The 19,174-nt window shown below is 40.7% G+C and overlaps 1 protein-coding gene across 8 annotated transcripts in view; it reads left to right on the top strand.

Annotated features, from left to right (window-relative positions):
* Window positions 1-19,174, top strand: part of Klf12 (KLF transcription factor 12) — a 415,415-nt gene that overhangs the window by 157,278 nt on the left and 238,963 nt on the right. For all 8 annotated transcript variants that reach the window (XM_021182110.3, XM_085828811.1, XM_029469158.2 and 5 more), the window contains one exon: window positions 8,155-8,244. In XM_021182110.3, coding sequence (XP_021037769.1) covers window positions 8,155-8,244 — 90 coding nt within the window. The remainder of the gene's footprint in view (window positions 1-8,154; window positions 8,245-19,174) is intronic.

Below are 19,174 nucleotides of genomic sequence, written 5' to 3'. Positions count from 1 at the left end.
TCTTTATGAAAGCATTCAAAAGATGATGTCATTATTGAGGTTGGTATTGTGATAATACCCAGTTTAATCTCCAACCAAAGCTCCCTTCTGTCTACATCCTTGCTAGTCTTTTGGTGTTACTCAGTTATTTTTGTTCTTCACAAATACAGAAAATTTTGTAGCTGCAAGACTTTTATTATGCTCTCTGTTCCCAAAAGCAATGCATTTATCACCTTGGATCGATAGGACAGTGGTTCTCAACCTGTAGGTTGTGAACCCTTTGGGAGATGCATATTAGATATCCTGAATATCAGATGTGTACATTATAATTCACAGCCGTAGCAAAATTACAGTTATGAAGTAGCAGTGAAGCAATTTTATGGTTGATGGTCACCACAACATGAAGAACCTGTATTAAAGAGTTGCAGCGTTAGTAAGGTTGATTGAATAGGAGAATTGGTTGAGCTTATGCTTTTATTTTTATTTCTCTTTCATTAGTTTAATAGTTATTTACTGAAAACTTAGTGTGGCTTTGATTTAAAAAAAAAAAAAACCTAGTGTGGAAATATGTTAGAACCCAGAACACACACCCATGTTGTCTTATGACTTAGATTCTGAAAGTACTGTGAGATCAGTTAAAGCACCAGTCAGTTACAGAAGCTGTGGTGGCATAGAATAGTCACAGCCTGAGAGACAGAAGCATTCTTAACATGGAACCAGAGCAGAGTGATGGAGAATGGGCTAGACAAGTTCTGAAAGGCACCTGCTGCGGCACAGGGTGGGGACGCTGCAAAATGAGATTTCTGCCATCTCCCTTCACCTTCACAGTATCCACATGGAATCCCTGTGTTCGCCTCGAAGCTCCTGGCTCAGGACCATGTGCATCACGGACAGGTGCATGAGGAGAATATTGTTGGATTTCAGAGCATGATTTTATTGCCACATCAAGAGGATGTCTGTCTGTCTGTTTGTCCATCTGTGTGTATGTGTGTGTTTGTGTGTTTTTGTTTGTGTGTGTGTCTTTATCTGTCTCACTCTGGTAGCAATGATAATACAGATGTTGCTTCAATGTTAGATTGCCTATCATTTTCAAGGTTTGGGGAGAGTTCATAGAACCTCTCTGAATATTCAAAATAATTTTATCTTCTAAAATGGATATAGTAAAATAAGTTATTTGGGATTCAGAGACTAGAACAACCCTACATAACACCCTCTGTTTTGCATACTGGTATGTCTTAAATAGATAATTTAGTGGCTAACACTTGTTATGTTTTGAGTGAGCCGACAGGAGTACAGGAATGATGAGGGGAGCATAGTGCAGATGGAACAGTGCCAGGTACACAGTGAGCAAGAGATGCCACTGCTTTTAATGAGGAAGTACTATCCTGATATTTTGGTTGTATTGCAAATGTCCTTGCTAATCATCTAGGAATGGGCTATCTCCACTGCACTAGTCCCTTTGCCTACACTTGTGATTCGCAGTTCTGATTCTTGGGTAGGTATCCATTGTACCTGCGAAAGAGGTTTGGAGCAGGAGCCCCATTACAAGGGTAGCTTTGTGAGTCTTACCTCCTCCTGGTTTGTATATCTGGACTCTCCTGGGAGTAGTCCTTGATCATTAGCCATCTCAGCACTGTTCCTTGAATGAATCTTGCTTTTGACCTACTTTCTAGAGCCCAGATCCTTTTCTGTCATCTTTACCCAATTTCAAGGCCATTTGTTAGTGCTTCTTACTACCTTGTCACTTGGACTCACACACTAGACATCTGCTTGGAATATTGAAACCTGCACAAGAGTATTGCTTTTCTTTTCTAGACTTCAGCTGCTGGTGGCTTGACACTTCTCTGGCCATGTATTTTCCTAGTCTCTCTTATTCCTCCCCTCCAGTCCCAGACTCACCATTTCATCTGTTATAGGTGTTCTATGATTTATTAATAAGATAGAAAGGAAACAAGGTGATTAGAACTGGGTGACACCCTCACTTCAACCTTAAAGCCAAGATCTGCTCAACCAGACCCTCTAGTTACGGTCTTTATCATGTGTGTGACAGAAATGTCTTCCTCGTAAGATTTGTATTAAGGCTGAAATGGGTGGAGCAACTTGGAGGCTCAGATGCCATTTTACCCAACTTCTGCATATGAAGTAGAGAGAGGAAGGCCTGCACTTGTTGTCTGTACTGCCATGTGTGTCCTTGTGGTAGGTATGCATCCTGAGTAATGTGTTGTGAGATGGTTTTTTGATGTGTGAGCATTATTGTATGTATTCTTGCTCAAAGATGGTTAAAGTCCTTAGTAAATGCTGTAACCTTGCAACCTCTGGGACCAACATTTTGTTGCATATATGATCTGCAAAATGCTGCACAGTCTATGACATCATTGAATCCCTTTGACAATTAAATTTAGGATTGCAGTTCAAGTTGGATCAGCTGCCCTTTAAAAAGCATCCATTTGCAACTCAAATAAGAGCTTCTGTTTTTCACAGCTGGTTTAGCAACTGTTACTTATAGGAAACACTTCTAAAGTATTTGTGTAAACTGTATGTTGTGGAGATAGAGCGCTTCACTAAAGCAGGCTGCAGACTGATCCTCACTGTAGCAGTACAGCAAACATGTCGAGTTAGTCCTTAGGAAAGTAACCATTCCACGTGCTTCTGTATGAGATTCGTGTGGAAGTATTTTGATTTTGACTCTGAATACAGGTTTTTCAGAGTAATACTCATAGATCATAGAAGTCACCAATAGGCTTTAAATTAAGTGTTCTCATAGAAAGCACATATCCTGTGAGATATAGTTCTGTAAATGAAATGTAATCATAAGCCAGGCATCTAGGCATACACTTACACTTTTATAACTTGGGAGGTTAAAGCTTGAGGCTTGCATCCTAGGCCAGCCCTTGGCTCTGAGTGTGTGTGTCTGTGTGTGTCTGTGTGTGTGTGTGTGTGTATGTTCATTAATATGATACCCTTCTCCAGATTGCAAAACAATGAGACATGGAAAGTTGAGGAAGCTAAAAGGAAAAAGTTTCAGTTAAAATTGTTTGTTTTGTGTCCCTTCAGGTAGGTTGGGTATTCGCACATCCCGTACAAACTGAGTTACCGGTGAAGATATAGGAGCATAGGAAAAAACACACTTACTCTTAATCTAAGCAATTATAAGTAAAGTATAATTCCAATGAACATATATCCCACATATAAAATATATAATATGTTGCTCAATTGTACAAACGCATTCCATATTATGGAAATAATGGGCAAGCTACCAAGAATGTATTTTTTAAAAAAAAACTGCAGATGAAATTATACAGAGTTCCTTGATGCTGAAACCAGGCTGGGACTGACGGGCAAAATGAAGTAGGAGACATTTATAGATAGAGACATAACCTCAGTAAGATAAAAATATGTTCAATTTAACATGAAGAAATATGAAATAGCTTTGAAACGGGATGTTGATTTGACTTAACATTATTATTCCCTAAAATATAGCTGCGACTAGTTACCAAAAGATTTTCACTTGACTGCGCCAGCTGAGCCTTAAGAGGAATGGTGACTGAGACTTCCAAAACTCCTTTCATTGGAACTTCAATAATTTGCTCATCTTTTTTTGCATTTGTGAGTAGGTTGCATGTATTGCTAAGGAAGATAAAGAGGCAGGGGAGTGTGAATGGGTGTTTAAGTAGAGAATCATTGAGAAAGGCAAAGCGTGGGGTTACATTCTGTGTTTACATTAAGATGCCACTGACGAATTGTGAGACCTCGGGAACTGGCAATCCTTTGCTTCTGGGATGTGTGAATCTTAGACAGTATCAACCAACCTTAGCTAGAGGTATCCACTGTGTTGGTGTGGGCATTAAATGAGCATCATAATGCCGGCGCTTAGCAAGGTCCATAGGAAATACGCAAATGGTGGGCATTTTAGTTGTTAACAGAAGGATGAGGGAATTGAAATAGTTTCCTAGGCACATGCACTATTCTAACCCAGTACATGTGTGCAAACTTTACTCAGAATGAGAGGGAGGACCTAGTAGTTTCGCTGGAGTTTCTGCACAGGTTTTGGAATTGTTATCTACCTAGTAGTTGAAGCACCACATCTATGGTGGGGTTGAGAAAGCAAATAGTGCGGTTACTTTATTTTTTAATGTTTGGTCGTGTGGTAGAAATGACACCATGGGAGGTCACCTCCTCTGAGGTATTCTTTTATGTAGAAGCTCAGGTTCCCTGTAATCCGATTCTGTTGCTTCTCCTGCTGGTTGGCATACCCACCGTGTGGGCTGTACTCTGAGCATTGAGCATGTTTGCCTGGGAAACCTGTACGAATCTTCTATAAAGTTATGGCAAGATTTAGTGCAGTGCATTCTGCATTCTGAACTGTTTGTCCGTCTCTGACATCACTTTCAAAATGAGATGGGAACAACTGAGGTCTCTTCACCCATAGCCGTATATATTATGATGAAGATACTTATATTTAAGCAACTATATCCTGGACTATCAGAGAACAAAGCAAACACCATTAGGAACTTTCTGGTTAGGAAGTGCAATTAAATATAGAGATTAAACAGTTGGGTACTGATTCTCCAGGCCTTCGTTATTCTAGTTGACTCATAGTCTGGAGGAGGGAGAAGAATAGACCTGCACTGTAGGGTAGAACAATTTGTAGAAGCTGACCCAGGGGTCATGTCCATTCCATGGGTGCCCGAGTCACTGTCACTGCAGTTCAGTCCTTCTTGCTGCACATCAGTTCTGAGTATGTTGGGGTGCTTGAATCTGTCACCCCTGTGCTCGTATGACGTTTGACCAAGAAAACTGCCATCTGTGGGAGTACTGTGGCACAAGGCTTACTTGGAAGATAGATATATCCAAAGCGACATTCTCATTAACTTTACTTGGATTTGTATAATCAAGTAATAAATTTTGTGGTCTTTTTGATAAAATCCACTCATAAGAAACAAGGTATACATGCTGTGTATAAGTGTATAGTTTTATACATATATATAGTATAAATTATAAATCTGAGGGACATATGCCATCAGAATGTTGATCCGACATAAGTATACCAATAGCTCCAGGTCAAGATTGATGGTGATAGCATTGTGTTTACCTCTTGGGGTTCACCGGATCCATTGATTCCATAGCCAATATGATTTCATTGAGATCGTAGCAAGATATGTTTGACAGCAACTTCAAATTGTCAGAACCCACTGTATATTTAAAATCTGCAGTCATCTGACATCCTATGTGTCTGGACTTGTTGATTAAGATGTACCTACCAGTACGTTAGAAGTGTCTTCACTGGTGTCTGACTACTGGATGCTGTATCACCTCCCCACAGCGCCTTCCTGGTGATGGTTCAGCATGTTGGGCTCTCAGTGCTCCTTAAGTCTTGTAAGTGGGGTTAGAATTCTAGGTCTATAGATTAATATGCTTCATTTGTAAATATGGCAATGTTGTCTGCACTAATTATCAATCATTTTACTGACCAAAAGAGCTCGGCTATGGAGGCTGTGCTCCCCAGCTGGGAACATTGCTGTCTATGTTGTTGGTTATGGTTGTGGCTGGGCATGTTTCTGGAAAAGCATAGAAATGGGGTTATTCCCAAGGAAAATTGGACTTCGTTAAAACATATGTGTACATGTGCGTGACGCACGCACACGCATACACACACACACACAAACTTGTGGACCCTGGCTAAATAGACCCAGTTAGGATTTCATGACTTATCAGATTTTAACTTCAAAGCCCTGGCTAGCTTGAAGTTTTTAAACTCCTAAGTTTATCACAGCAAGTGGAGACAGTGGTTAGAGTACACCAGCTGTAAATTGGTCCAGAACACTAAAAGGAACATTAGCCTCTAATCAGACTCTAACAGTTCATTAAGCCTTCCTTTCCAGCCAGTCCTTCCCCTCCCCACCCCCACACTAATCTCTAGCTTGGCCCAGCCTTCCCTTATAAGGTATCTTTTCCCCTTCTCAGCTGGGTAAGGCTGCTCCAGGGTAGGAAACTCATCCTTCACTGACTACCAAGCAGACAACCTTGGGAGGCTTTGTGGAGGGAGATTCCCAGAGCTGCTGAGAGAAGCCAGCTGAGTGGTGGAGGACTGTAGAGCCACACATCCCCCCAGAGTAGCTGGTAATGCTGCAAACTGGAGGCAACAAGCTACAAGTTCTAATCTGAGAACTTCATGTGTAAACGACACCCTCCCATCCCACCCCCGCCTTGAAGAAAGGATTCTAAGTTTGGAAGACACCAGCGATATCTAGCAATATTGTACCTGCTTTTGCTTGCATCTGTTAGAATGTGAAATACTGGCAAAATATGGACAACGTTGTGTACTTCCGGGAAAACCTGACAGGAAGTCTTAGTACTCCAGGAGATGTGATCTTTTTGAATGTTCCTTGCGACTGACTAAGGAGAACTAGGGCAGCTTGCCATTTTCTTCTTGTTGTTTTTCTCAGAGAAACTATTTGCCAGGAGAGGCTCTCGAAGTTGTACTTCTTAGAATATTCTCATAGGGAGCTCTTCACTAGTTCTGCGTGCACCCTGTTGGTAGAATTTGATAATAAAATCTCCCCTGTGATTTGTTGGAATGGCGTACTTATTTAACTTTTTCATGAAAACTAGCTGCGTGAAAAGTGAAAAACATCAAACTCTGGAAATGATACTGCCTTTTATCACCCTGTAGGCAAGCATTTAGGAACTGCATAGATAGATAGATAGAGAGATAGAGAGATAGATAGATAGATAGATAGATAGATAGATAGATAGATAGAAAACTAGCTGCGTGAAAAGTGAAAAACATCAAACTCTGGAAATGATACTGCCTTTTATCACCCTGTAGGCAAGCATTTAGGAACTGCATAGATAGATAGATAGATAGATAGATAGATAGATAGATAGATAGATAGGTAGATAGATAGAGATAGAGTATATATAGTATATATACACACACTCATATATAAGCATATACATATACATTATACATACAAATATATATATATGCATAGACATATATATATGCATATACACAGATTTGGTGTACTAACCAATTAACAAATGTTGAGATGTATTTTTAATAAGTTGATAAAATTAACCCACAAGAAACAAGTTATACGCACATTTGGGAATATATATTTGTATGTATATAATACAGATTTATACATGTATATGTCTAATTCTTTTATCACACACACACACATATGCATACCCACTTAGTAAGATCTCTTCAGTGTCCTGTCACCTCTCTAAGGTCACTGAGCACAGAGACTTCCCTGAAACCTCAGGGTCAGTCATGTCAACTCCATGAGTTGATTCAGCTTGTCGAGTTGAAGTTGGCATATTTGGGATGTGTTTTACCAGTCAATTTGGGTCCCGCTTGTGTGTCTTTCTGATTGCCTGTGTAGATGTCTGATCCAGAAAGCACCTAAAGCAGAGAGAATTGGTGAAACATAAACTGGATTTCATCTTCTCCTCAGCACATGAACTCTTTTGAGCCACAGGTTCAATGTAGCTTTTCTTTAGAGACGATAAACTGAGCCAAAAAATGTGTAAGAATAACGTCCTGTTCCTTATTGATGTCACTTACCTGTTCCCTTTGAAATTAAAACCCACGTTGGTTCTTTTAAAATAGTTTCTTGGGAGCTAATATGTAGGAATTTTCATTTGCTCATAATTGGCATAGTATAAAATTTCAGCAAATCTAGGATTATATTATTTTGTCTTGAGATTATTCAGGCTTAGACAATTTAAGTTTTTTTGTTTGTTTGTTTTCTGGGTTTTCTTTAATCTGACTTTTCATTTATGGCTCTGTACACAAGACAGCTGGCAGAACTAAGGACAAGAGAAAGAACCGTGCCCTGTATTTCCTCCCACTATTGAGAAGGTGTGATAAATTTTCCAGCCCCATATAAATTAATGGAATGCTTCCACAGCACAGTTTATTATAGCCTGACCTCCAACCCAGGGGTCAGAGAGTCACCTTGATTTAGTCAACTTCCTAGTCAATATTTCAAATGAAAGTTCACATAGGAGGATAATTGGTCATGCTGATATCCTCATTTAATTAGGCTCCATTCTTGAAGAATTAGGTCAGCAGCACTTGAGGGTTGGCAATGAAGGAAGACTCCAAGGGATGGCCTCCTCTGGCGCTGCTTCGGAACTGAATCTCACTCTTTCTTCTATCCTCAGAATCTCGGCGCCCTTGAGAACAGAATGCTAATGCTTGATGGAATGCCGGCAGTCAGAGTCAAAACCGAGCTTGTGGAATCTGAACAAGGGGTAAGCAGAGACCTCCGCAGAGGCCCCCTCCCTCTCTTGACTGGTCCATTCACTTGCAGAGTTGCCCTGTCTCTTTTGTCCCCTGCCTAAGGAATCACCAGAGCCTGTGGTTGATTCTCATCCACTTGAAGCCTTAGACACCAGCATCCCCTTTGAGGTGTTCTGAAACTTAGGACTTCATGATGCACCTTAGGAGACCTTTGCAGCTGAGTGAAAATTGCTGCATGCAAAGCTACTAAGATGGGAGTGTAACTCCTCCATGTGAAATTCTAAGTTAGGAAATGGCAGAGAATAGGCATGGGAGTGCTAACTGTTGGTTAAATGGATTTCTTGGTTGTATTTGTATCTAGTGCTTCTCCCTGATTTTTAAAACTGTTCCAATTCTAGATGGTTGAGAAAATCGGGACAGTTAATGTGAAAAGTACCCAAAAGCATAGCTAAATTCATAAATTAATTTATGGCTACAGAGTACCTAGGAACACAGAATTCATATGAAACCACAATTGGCAATTTTATTATTAACATTCAAAGCTTCCCTAATAGAAACCAATAAGCCCAGTATAAACGTTAAGGGCATCTGACCATGGCATTTAAAGGAAAAATCACTATATCCCTGGGTACACACTGGCCACACACCTAGTGACACTGCTACCTCTTAGGCAGCACAGAAAGCTGACAGGGGGCATCAATAAATTCATCATTTATGCCATACTAATGTATGCCTTATTAAAAGAAAACTAAACATTAGTAACTTTGTAAAGAAATCTTTGTAAAAAAAAATTAAATGTTAATCTCGCCTCACAAATATTGGCTGATAATCAGTGCGGTCATGTCCATCTGGAACACCCTTAGGCCTAGCATCTTAGTGTGCCATCATCTTGGCCATGGCTGCTGAGGTTAGGGACCTGTAGGACACCTTTGGTTCTTTCAGTAAGTCCCACATGCCTCTGCACTAAGCAGCCCCTTGTAGCATCTCATCACCCTCTCCTCTCTTTTCACTGCAAGCCTGTGCACCAATCAGGTCTCTCCAATGGCCGCCGAGGAGGGCACTTCATCTGACTGTGTGGCACTGGCTTTTCTAACACTGAAATCCAATGTGTAGAGACTGTTCATCACTAACCATCCTTGGGGTCTGTGCTGGAATAAGGACCGCTCAGTGCTCAGAGAGTAGAGAGTATCGTCAAAGAGAGGAACACACAGGACCAGGGTTAGCCCTTCAGAGATAAGCTTTGTGGGAAAGTTCTGTGTTCCTCTGTAGCTTCCAGGCAGGCCCATCAGGTTAACCTTCCCCATCCTTCAAACCGTACAGTTGGCTCTAACTTTGAATACTTAACCTAGCAACAGGAAGGACTTGTATATGTCTTCAGTGCTCTATAGACTTAATTCATTTCTCTCTGCATCATAATATAGGTAAGGGGCCTTTTCTCCCTGATAGGTTGAAAGGAGGAAAGGGCAGTCCGTATTTCCCAGCTTCCCTTTCATCTCATTGTGCTTTCTTCAACGTGAACAACAATAAATCTATTGAAGCCGTACATGTTAGAGAAGGGCACAAAGGACAGAAACTCATAAGCTAGGGTGTGGACCCGGGATTAAAACCAGAGGTCACTGTTCCCAGCCTTATAGGCTCTAACAATTTGTAGCAAATTCTTTCTACGTTTTGGTCATTTTTCAGTTTCATACTAAGGTTTGTGTGAAAGACTCAGGGTTTTCAGTAAATAAAGACCAATATTCACAGAGTTTTATAGTGAATAGGAATTGTACATCACATGATTTGTAGAAAGTTCTGTTTGTCCTTAAATGTGGACAGGAAACATTCGTGGGCTCCTAATTATTAATTAACTCCTATTCATTAAAATCAACTTTGTCTTCCATGAGTGGTGCAGATGTTGGTCCTCTAATGAGCTTGTACATGGTGGAAGGAAATAAAATCTTTGTTTTTATTTCCGCTTTATATGAACTTCTTAGCTCTACTACTGATAGAATCCTCTTTCCTTCTGTGGGAAAGATTTAAGAGAAGCTGCCTGTAGTGTTTAATAACATGATTATGACTTCAACTCTTCAGAGACTATAATAATTTGCATTTTCTAAATTTTTTGACTCCCCTTACAAATAGATAAAATCTAAAATTTTAGTGATCTTCATGTTAGACTGCTTTTCAGTAGAAATCATGGGACAAGGGGTGCATAGCCTGAGTTCTGCACCTCGGATTTATTTTTAGAGAAAGAGAGCTAGAGTTTTAAAGATTTTTCTAACACCTTTCCCAGGTGATAGCTGATTGAAGTTAACGTGTCATAAAACATCAATATGTGAGAGATATTTAAATGAATGTTCATGGGAAATGAAGTTATGGAGTCTTGAAAAGGGTGACCTGTGCTGGTTCCAAGGAATAAACGTGGAGGAGACCCTGCTATGTGGTAGCAGTCTACAAAGAAGTCTGGAGTTGTCACCTTTGTCCAGTCTGTAACAGCCATGTCTCACAATGACACTGCCTTTAAGATACACAAATCTACCTTAAGGTTTTGAGAAAGTAAATGGGGTTTTGCCTTGTTTTTTCTATGCAACATATTCAAGAATTTCATACACGTTCTGTTTCCATTTTCCCATGGCAGACTCTCTTCTGTCCTGCTTGTGGTAAATTGTCCCTCAGGTTTCCTACTGGCTGTCCACTGCTCTCTGTCTGTCTCAATTTCTCCCAGGAATTCAGGACCTAGTGAGCACATATCACAGTCTTGAAGGAAGATGTGGAGGATAACTGGGATGAGGGAGAGTGGACATGGTTGATAGACTGGGTTGCTGACTGAATAAGCACCTGAGCTCACATCTGAGTCACCTTGCTGTCTTTGTGTTTTACTTGTACACACAAGTAGCTCTGCTGGTGTTCGACGGCTACCTCTCACCATTAGAAAATCTTTCCCTCATCCCCTCACCTCAGATCACAGAATATCAAATAAATAACAAATTTGGACATGGCTAAACCTTTCTTGGGAAGTTCTGACTGCCATTCACTTAAGGAAAATTCTAAGTGTGGAGTTTAATTGCATTTCTTGGGTCAGAATGAAAGTTCTTAGAGAGTAGAGGATATTTCTTTGATTTCTTCTTTGTACTTGTATTGGTTCTGAGTACATGCCACGTGCTCAATTTATGTGATTTATCCAATGTGTATTCATTCTACCCATCCTGGCATGTATGTAACTGCAATCAGCTTGTGGTCAGCTTGATTCATCTACCTCATATGGTAACTGTGGACATAAACACGGACTAGCACACTTTGGACACTAACATTCTCATTGGTGACAGAGGTCCTTGTCTTGTAGCCATGTGAACTGAGTAGGAATAGCCACATATAGGCATTAGCTCGCTCTGTGCAGAGTTCCAAGGCTCAGACTTTTAGTGATGTTGCAGATCACTACACTGTCCTGTTACTTCAGTTTCCTTCAAGCTTGTCCTGACATAGGATATGCTGCTGAGCAGCCTGCAGCACGGGAATGTGCTCTTACGGTACACTGCAGAGTCCCAGCAAGGAATGAGGGAATGACTTTGTCCGTGACCTCTGGTGCATATACCCTGCTGTTAAAAGAGCTTCCCAAATGCTGCCAGCCGTTGGATGTTCTAACGTGTTTTTTAAGCAAAGGAGGACAGCAGAGAAAGAGTTCTAGAACTATCATACTAGAGAGGAGGCTGACTAAAGAAAAAGGGTCTCCGTCAAAGACAAAATACGACTTTATTCCTCGCCCGGCAGTTTACCGGCTTGAGCCGGTACATTAAGCAGTTTCTTCTCATCTCTGGTCTTCTCTGTCCTCATCTGTGCAGTGGGGGAGATGCTACTTCCCAGGCTTCCTCTATATCTTATGATCTAGAGGGTCAAGAGGTGAGGGAGAACATCTCCAGTGGTAGATTTAGCCGTCATACTCCAATTGAAGCTACTTGTGTGTGGACACAAAAACCGCAAAGACATGAAAGTCGGTCCTGTGAGAGTGCAGCTGCCTATTGCATCAGGTACCAGTTCTGTCAATCATGCTAATTCTCTCTCAGCCCATGTCTTTAGCTGGGGAGTAGTGTAACCACATAGCCACACAGTAGCTTGCCTGTCTGTGGTAGAGAGGTGATAAACACCCTCCCTACCAAAGAAAACAGCAATCCCCGTTGGCTACAGTTTTCCCGAGTTTTGGTTTTATTTTTAGTAGAGATTTTTTAACATATATATTAGTTATTCTGTGATTTAACAAATACATTTAAGGTAAATTTCAAATTGCAGGCCTCCCCTTCCTACCCTGGACTCTTAACGTATTGCTCATTCTAAGCAAGGGCTTTCCCAGGTAGCTAGATCTCCTTTGACTTTCTGTTTGTTGAGACAAGGTCACACTAAGTTGTTCAAACTGGCCTGGAACTCAAGGTATAGCTCAGGTAGGTCTTGACCATTCAGCCTTCAAGAGAGCTAGGAGGGCAGGCCTGCACCTTTTGATTAGCCCAGAGCAGAAGTTCTGATGAGCATGAATATTCTAGACACAGGGGCGTGAGGGGTTGGGAAGGCAACAGAGTCTGCTGATTTCCTTTGGGAGAGCTTGCAGGAACTGTTCCAGAACATTCCTCAGGACACTCCTAGCCCAGGGCTGAAGGTATTTCTGTCTCACAGAGTCCTGATGAGCTCTGTGAAGCAGCGGTAATGGAGGAGACTTCATGCTTTATGGTACTCATTATTCCTCATCATCTCAGCGCAGGAGCTCATGAATAGGCAAGGCTGGATGAACAGTGATTCGTTCAGACACTGTTTATTGTAAGCGAGTGCTTGTTTGCCACTCGGCACAAGGGAGAGGATTCAGAGAATGGTGCTGTTTTGAAAGAGACCTCAATTCTTACACCTCCTAAAGGAATATAGACAGACGCGAGGACTGGAGCTGGACTTGGAGATAGGCTATGGAATGCTTGCTTAAGGCAGGCAATTGTGTTACAGTTCTGCAATGTTAGGGACCAAAAAAAATCCAACAAGGCTCGCTTTTTCCCTTAGTGACTATCTTTGTTTAATTTTACATTAAATCTTTAATGTACATCTGTGTGTGGAGGCTTGGTTAGACACAGTTACTTTAATGATTTTGTCAGAAGTAAGGAGGAGGCGTTTATTAAAAATGCCACTCGTGTTGCCCTTTAACAGGCCCTCATTATTTCCCCTCCCACTGTGGAACAAGGGCTGGCATTGCTAGGAAATTGGTAGACTTATCTTAGAGATATGAATTTGCTTATCATTTCATATTCTCTGATGACCCACAGTGGAGCTCTTTTGATCTGTAGTAAAATCTTAGAGTGTTAGTAACATGGCTTCACAGCAAAGCATACACAGACACTGTGATCATGCTAATATGTGGTCTTTTTTTTTTTTTTTTAAGAGTAGGAAAAAAATTCTACGCTCACAGAATTCCTGTTTTTCGGGAAGAGACATCCTCTACTAGAGCTGCAGAGTTGATCTGAATTTAATAATGTCAGAATGGCCAATAAATGTATTAATAGAAAGAATTGAAAATCAATGAGCTGTGATAGTAATTACAGATAGTACCCAAGGGAAATAGAACTGGAACAGAAATCGTCTCCCACAGGGCCTGCCCTGGGCACCGGAGGAAGTTGGTAATTCTGTCCTTCCTCCTTCCCTTTAGCTGGAGTCTTTCTCCTTCAGCTTTATTCTCTTGCTGCCCACCATCCCAAGCCCCCACCCTCCCATTATGCTACAGTGGTTCAACGTTCCCACAGATGACCAGTTGTCACTACAGACTCATTAAATGGGGAGAATGGAACATGTGATCCTTTCTGAGACACATTTGCATTTTTATAGGGTCAGTGTGTTCTATAAAAAGGGATATTTCTTCATATGCTTCGAGGAATTTCATGATTTAGAGTAGAAGCAAATTAACCTTTTGGGTTAATTTTGAGCTTGGACCAGACTGTGGTCCAGGTTTTTCCTCCTTGCCACAGGAGTACACACATATTTATACCATGAAACATGTATATCTCTCTGTCTAGATATGTTCTCTTGAGCTTGCATTTGAGTGGTGATACAGTTTAAGAAGTGCCGCACAAAAATATTCTACTTAACCCATGGGAAATTTTCACTTCTGATCAGGAAGGGCTGATTGTTGTGGGAATCGATCCAACACAGACTCCTAGAAGATGAAACAAAACAGACATCCTATTTTTAACCTATTGTACAGGAGGCCATGGCCCTCAGCACAAGAGCAAATCCAGGGGTCACCACCCTGTGACCTGCAGGTAGAACCTGGAGAGGCTGTGACAGCTGGCAACAATGGAAGAAAAGATGGCGTTATTAGAGTGTTCCAGAGACCTTCACAGAGGGCATCAAAGTCTTTGGCTGGGTGATTAGCTTTCTGCAAAAGAAGGAAGGCACACATCTACCTTTTAGAAGGACAGAAGCCAACTGATACTTGGAGCACACATATCTATACAAACCAAAATGCAGACATGGGTCCTGGGAGGGCCCAGAGAGACCCCCAGCTTGATGCTGGGTTGTGGGCTAGTCCTAGAACCATCAGACTTGTGTCTTCCCTAATCAGTCTGGAATCAGCCACTGAAAGGATCAAACTGGTCTGTATGTAGTTCAGCTCTGTTCCAGAACCAAAGCCACCCCAGAGGAAGTCACTAGCCTGGATCCCTAAACAAATTGACAAGGACAATGTCTGGCATCCAGCCAAAACAGGTACACATACAGAGAAGTAGAAAATGTAGAGAAATTAGAGCATCCACACACTAAACAACAACAAAACAGGTGTTTTTGTTACTGTCGGAGATGAAGCGGTCAGTTCAGCAGCCCAACATTGTAGTCTTGGATAGTGCTTAGGAACCAAGTGCATCAAGGTGATATCATCTCCGTCTATCAACAAGATTGCCGAGATTGCCTTGTGTCTAAGATCAGAGAACCTGTAGTGGGCACAGAATGGTGAGGGACAATTCCCTGTCTTTCCAATTGAAACCATTTCATTATTGCAAACTGTCTGTCTTTATAGCTACATTTTTACAGCTTTTGTAGCTAATAATCACATTGATTGGATAATAAACAATTTCCAGTGTTATAGCTGTGTAAAAGAAATATCAAAAGCATATTACTAAAAATTTTTAATTTAGTTTGGCCCAGTAAATGCCGATTTACTTACAGAGGTCAAGATACTGCATGTAGTCTGCAGTGAATGTGCTCAGCTTCGGATCCCTTCTTTCCACTTGTTATTTTTTATGATGGTTTTGTTTAAATACATTGTTTCCATTTTCTTTTAGAAACGATTCTGCTCTCTCTCTCTCTCTCTCTCTCTCTCTCTCTCTCTCTCTCTCTGTGTGTGTGTGTGTGTGTGTGTGTGTGTGTGTGTGAGAGAGAGAGAGAGAGTGTAGAGTGTATGTGTGTGTGTGAGTGACACTGCTCATGTGTGAAATTTAGAAGACAATTTGAGGGAGAGAGTTGTCTCCTTCTATGATCTGGCTCTGGGACTCAAACATGGGTCCCCAGGATTTGGTGGCTTGCCTTTACCTGCTGAGCCATCTTGCTGGGCCCCATCTTCTTCACAATATGTTTAGATGAATCTATGAAGATAATGACTGAGGTAGTTCATTCACTCAAAGCCTATTTCCATTAAAAAAAATGCCATCTTGTTGTTTTTAAATTTTAGAGAACATTTCATTCATTTTTATTATTCTTTTAAAAATTTAAAATCATTTTTTAATCAAATGGCATTAATCAAACTATAGATTTAAATCCCTAGCCTCCATTGGCCAAGTCAGGCATGGCAAAGTAGCAAGACAAGTCTCCAGGATTATGGGTCCATTTCTGTAGCCAATTTTTTATAAAAGTTGGACGCGTGGCCTCCTTCTAATGCATCATCATGATGCCACTGTATTTGCTAAAGATGAAGGCGATGCTGTAAGATGAGGGTTTGCTGTGAACCATGCCTTTGTTCATGGCACAGTTCAGAGACCTGGATGGATGGATATTATTTTCACGAATACAATCTCTTCATCTTGAGAGTCGTAACCGCAGGCAACATTGCATCCGTTAAGCATAAGGTGCTTCCATTACTAAGAACATTACAAGCCGTTTGCCATAAACTCTTTTGCAATAGATTTTGATTTTCATAGACATTGTTATCAAATCGATAATGTCTATTATCTTATCACTCATAACACAGACACAGAGGACTCGTGTCTCTGTTTGCATGCTCTTAGCTTTTTTTTATTTTCTTTTTTATAAATTTTATTTTCCACAGTGGCCACTGACTTTTACATTGCTATCTCATAAGTAGATATAAGTGGATGTTGTTACCAGATTTTCTTCGGGTTATACACACACAAACACATACACACACAGAGGTGGGTGGAGAATCACATAAATAATATTTCTCTTCACTTAAATGTGGCTATATATATATACATATACACATACACATACACATACACATACACATATACATATGTATACCTATATTTCTTCACTTTTCTGAAAATTGGGACAAGTTACAAGCCTATAAGTTTGCTAACGAGGAGAAGGTAAGCCATATGTATGTCCAAAGCAAACTATTTAATCCTTCAGCCTCAATTTCTTCTACCGTAAAATGGGACTTATAATAATACCTAGCTCACAAAATTTATGGGAAGAGGAGAAGTTTGGATGTGTAACGAGTTTATACAAGCAACTACACCAGATGTTGCCTACTGTTTCAGCCTGCACTGTCCTGGCTCTTCTCTGTTCTTTTATTGCAGTCTTAGATTGCAAGTTTCAACACCAACACCCTCTTCCACAAATAATTTCCATTGATCTCCTAAAGGCCCCCACTTTTATTGAGTCTTATGTATAGGCAGTACCCAGTAATTTAACAGTTAAATGGGTTCAATTCTGTCTTGTGTCCATTAACTCTTCTAAGCTTGGTTTCAGTTTATTTTATGAGCTGAATCTCAGAAGTGGAACATGTTAGCCATGAGTCTGACTTGAATTAGGTCTGTGGTTTACCTGAGGACCATCTTTATATTAATGTCTCAGGAAGCATATTAGAAGGCAAATGAGGGATACTATGTGCACGAGCTTTTGTTTGCCTTGCCGTTTATAACAATCTCACTCAACACCATTAATCTTCTTGCTGTAATCACGCTGTAATTGTGATGGCATCTCTCATTAGCAATGGTCATGTAAGCTAAGGCTCACAGAACTAGGTCTGTTCTATCTTTAAAGAGATAGAACTATTTTTCTGTAATGCAACTGTTTAACAAAGACCCTAAGTGAGAAAAATCAGAAAATGATTTTTTTTAAGACCTCCAGGAATCACTGCCATTATTTTATTTCCTAGAAATGCCTGTTGATATCTTGCTGTCTGTTGGTTAACTTACTGAAAACGCTTAAGCTGGCTGAGTTTCTTTTGGTGTTGAAAAAAAAATACTTCTTCTGACTTCTCAGTCTAAAGCAAAAATACCACCAGAGACTGTCTTTGACTTGGTGTGCCCATGGAACTCAGACTGCTACTTAGTGTGCTAATCTCTCGTATTTAGTCAGTTTGTTGAGCAGACAAGCAGTCTTGGGATCATGATGCTGTAAAAGACAAATTGAGAAGATAATGAAGTCACTCCCTGAAAATGCAAAGATGCTCAATAGCCGTGGTATGACTACAACTTAGGCCTAGAACCCTTAACCACAATCCAAAGGATTTTGTCATCAATACATTTAAAGTGCTAGTGTGTATGCACCATTCAGATTTTCCACTGGACTACGAGTAGATGTGTCTAGTGTTTAATGACACAGAATACTACTGGCATGCGTTAGTGCAGGCACACACTTTAGACAGAAATGCAGTTGTGTCTTACTGGTAAAAGTTTAAGCAGAAATAGTGAAGACATGAAAGAACAATCTCGATGGTGTAGAAGCGGTGTGCAAATGAATATCTATGTGTGGACACACGGCCTCTACTTACCCAGGCTACCAGCTGACAGCAGATTTAGTTTTAAATAAAAATGATAGTTACCTTTTGCTTTCCTAAATCACTTACTATTGTGGGTATTTATTTTATGTGCTTGGGTATTTTTCCTGTATGTGTGCCCATGCAGAATGTTCATGCTGTCCTTACAAAGGCTACAGGAGGCCATTGAATCCTCTGATACGGGAATTATAGGTGATTGTGAACTGCCATGTGTGTGGTGGGAATTGATTTGGTCCCTGGAAGAACAGCCAGTCCTCTTAACCACTGAACTACCACTATAGCCTTTATTTTGTTGCTTTGACTGTAGAATCCTGTTATTTATAATAGAGAAGAATAATGTTGGCCAAGTGTTGATTTTGAGTGATTGGTAAGAGAGTGGTCATTATCTATGGCTCCAGGAAGACCTCTAAGAAAGCTGGTGAAGCGGCCTCCCTTTCTCTTCCCCATATTCTTCTTGTGTGGCTCTTTACTTCTGATTTCTCAAGCCTGTTCAACTACTATGAATTTTAGCATTTTAGCATTCATTTGGAGGAAATTGGAATTATTGATATCTGATCACATAAAAACTGTGCTCAGACTTCACTCTCCGTTCCCTTTCAGACTCCGTATCCATCCCATTTGTGTCCTCCTGCTTCATTACAATTCTGGAGAGATGATTTGGGAAGAGGCTAGGGGCTTTCTTGGGACCACGGGTCTTATGGATCTGGAGAGTCCAATGCTGCTTTTTGATGCTGTCTGTTGACTTCCAAAACCTGGGAGAGTAATTCTACAGACTCTCTGTTTAACCCAAATCCTCGGGGGTATAGCTGTGCCCTGAATTTTGTCTCTGGTTACCTATAACTGCAGTTGTTTAGCTAATTCAAGTGCAGAAACCACCTAGGCTTAAACCCCTACTCTTTACTCTGTGTCCATAAATTATGTGTTTGGGGGGTGGAGTTCTATTCGCTCTGCACAGTATGCCATTGTTGTATAGTCTGCCT

This window comes from Mus caroli, unplaced genomic scaffold (genome assembly GCF_978045245.1).
Source record: "Mus caroli unplaced genomic scaffold, Mus_caroli_1 scaffold_12, whole genome shotgun sequence".
Lineage (NCBI taxonomy): Eukaryota > Metazoa > Chordata > Mammalia > Rodentia > Muridae > Mus > Mus caroli.
This window is presented reverse-complemented; position numbering and strand designations above follow the sequence as displayed.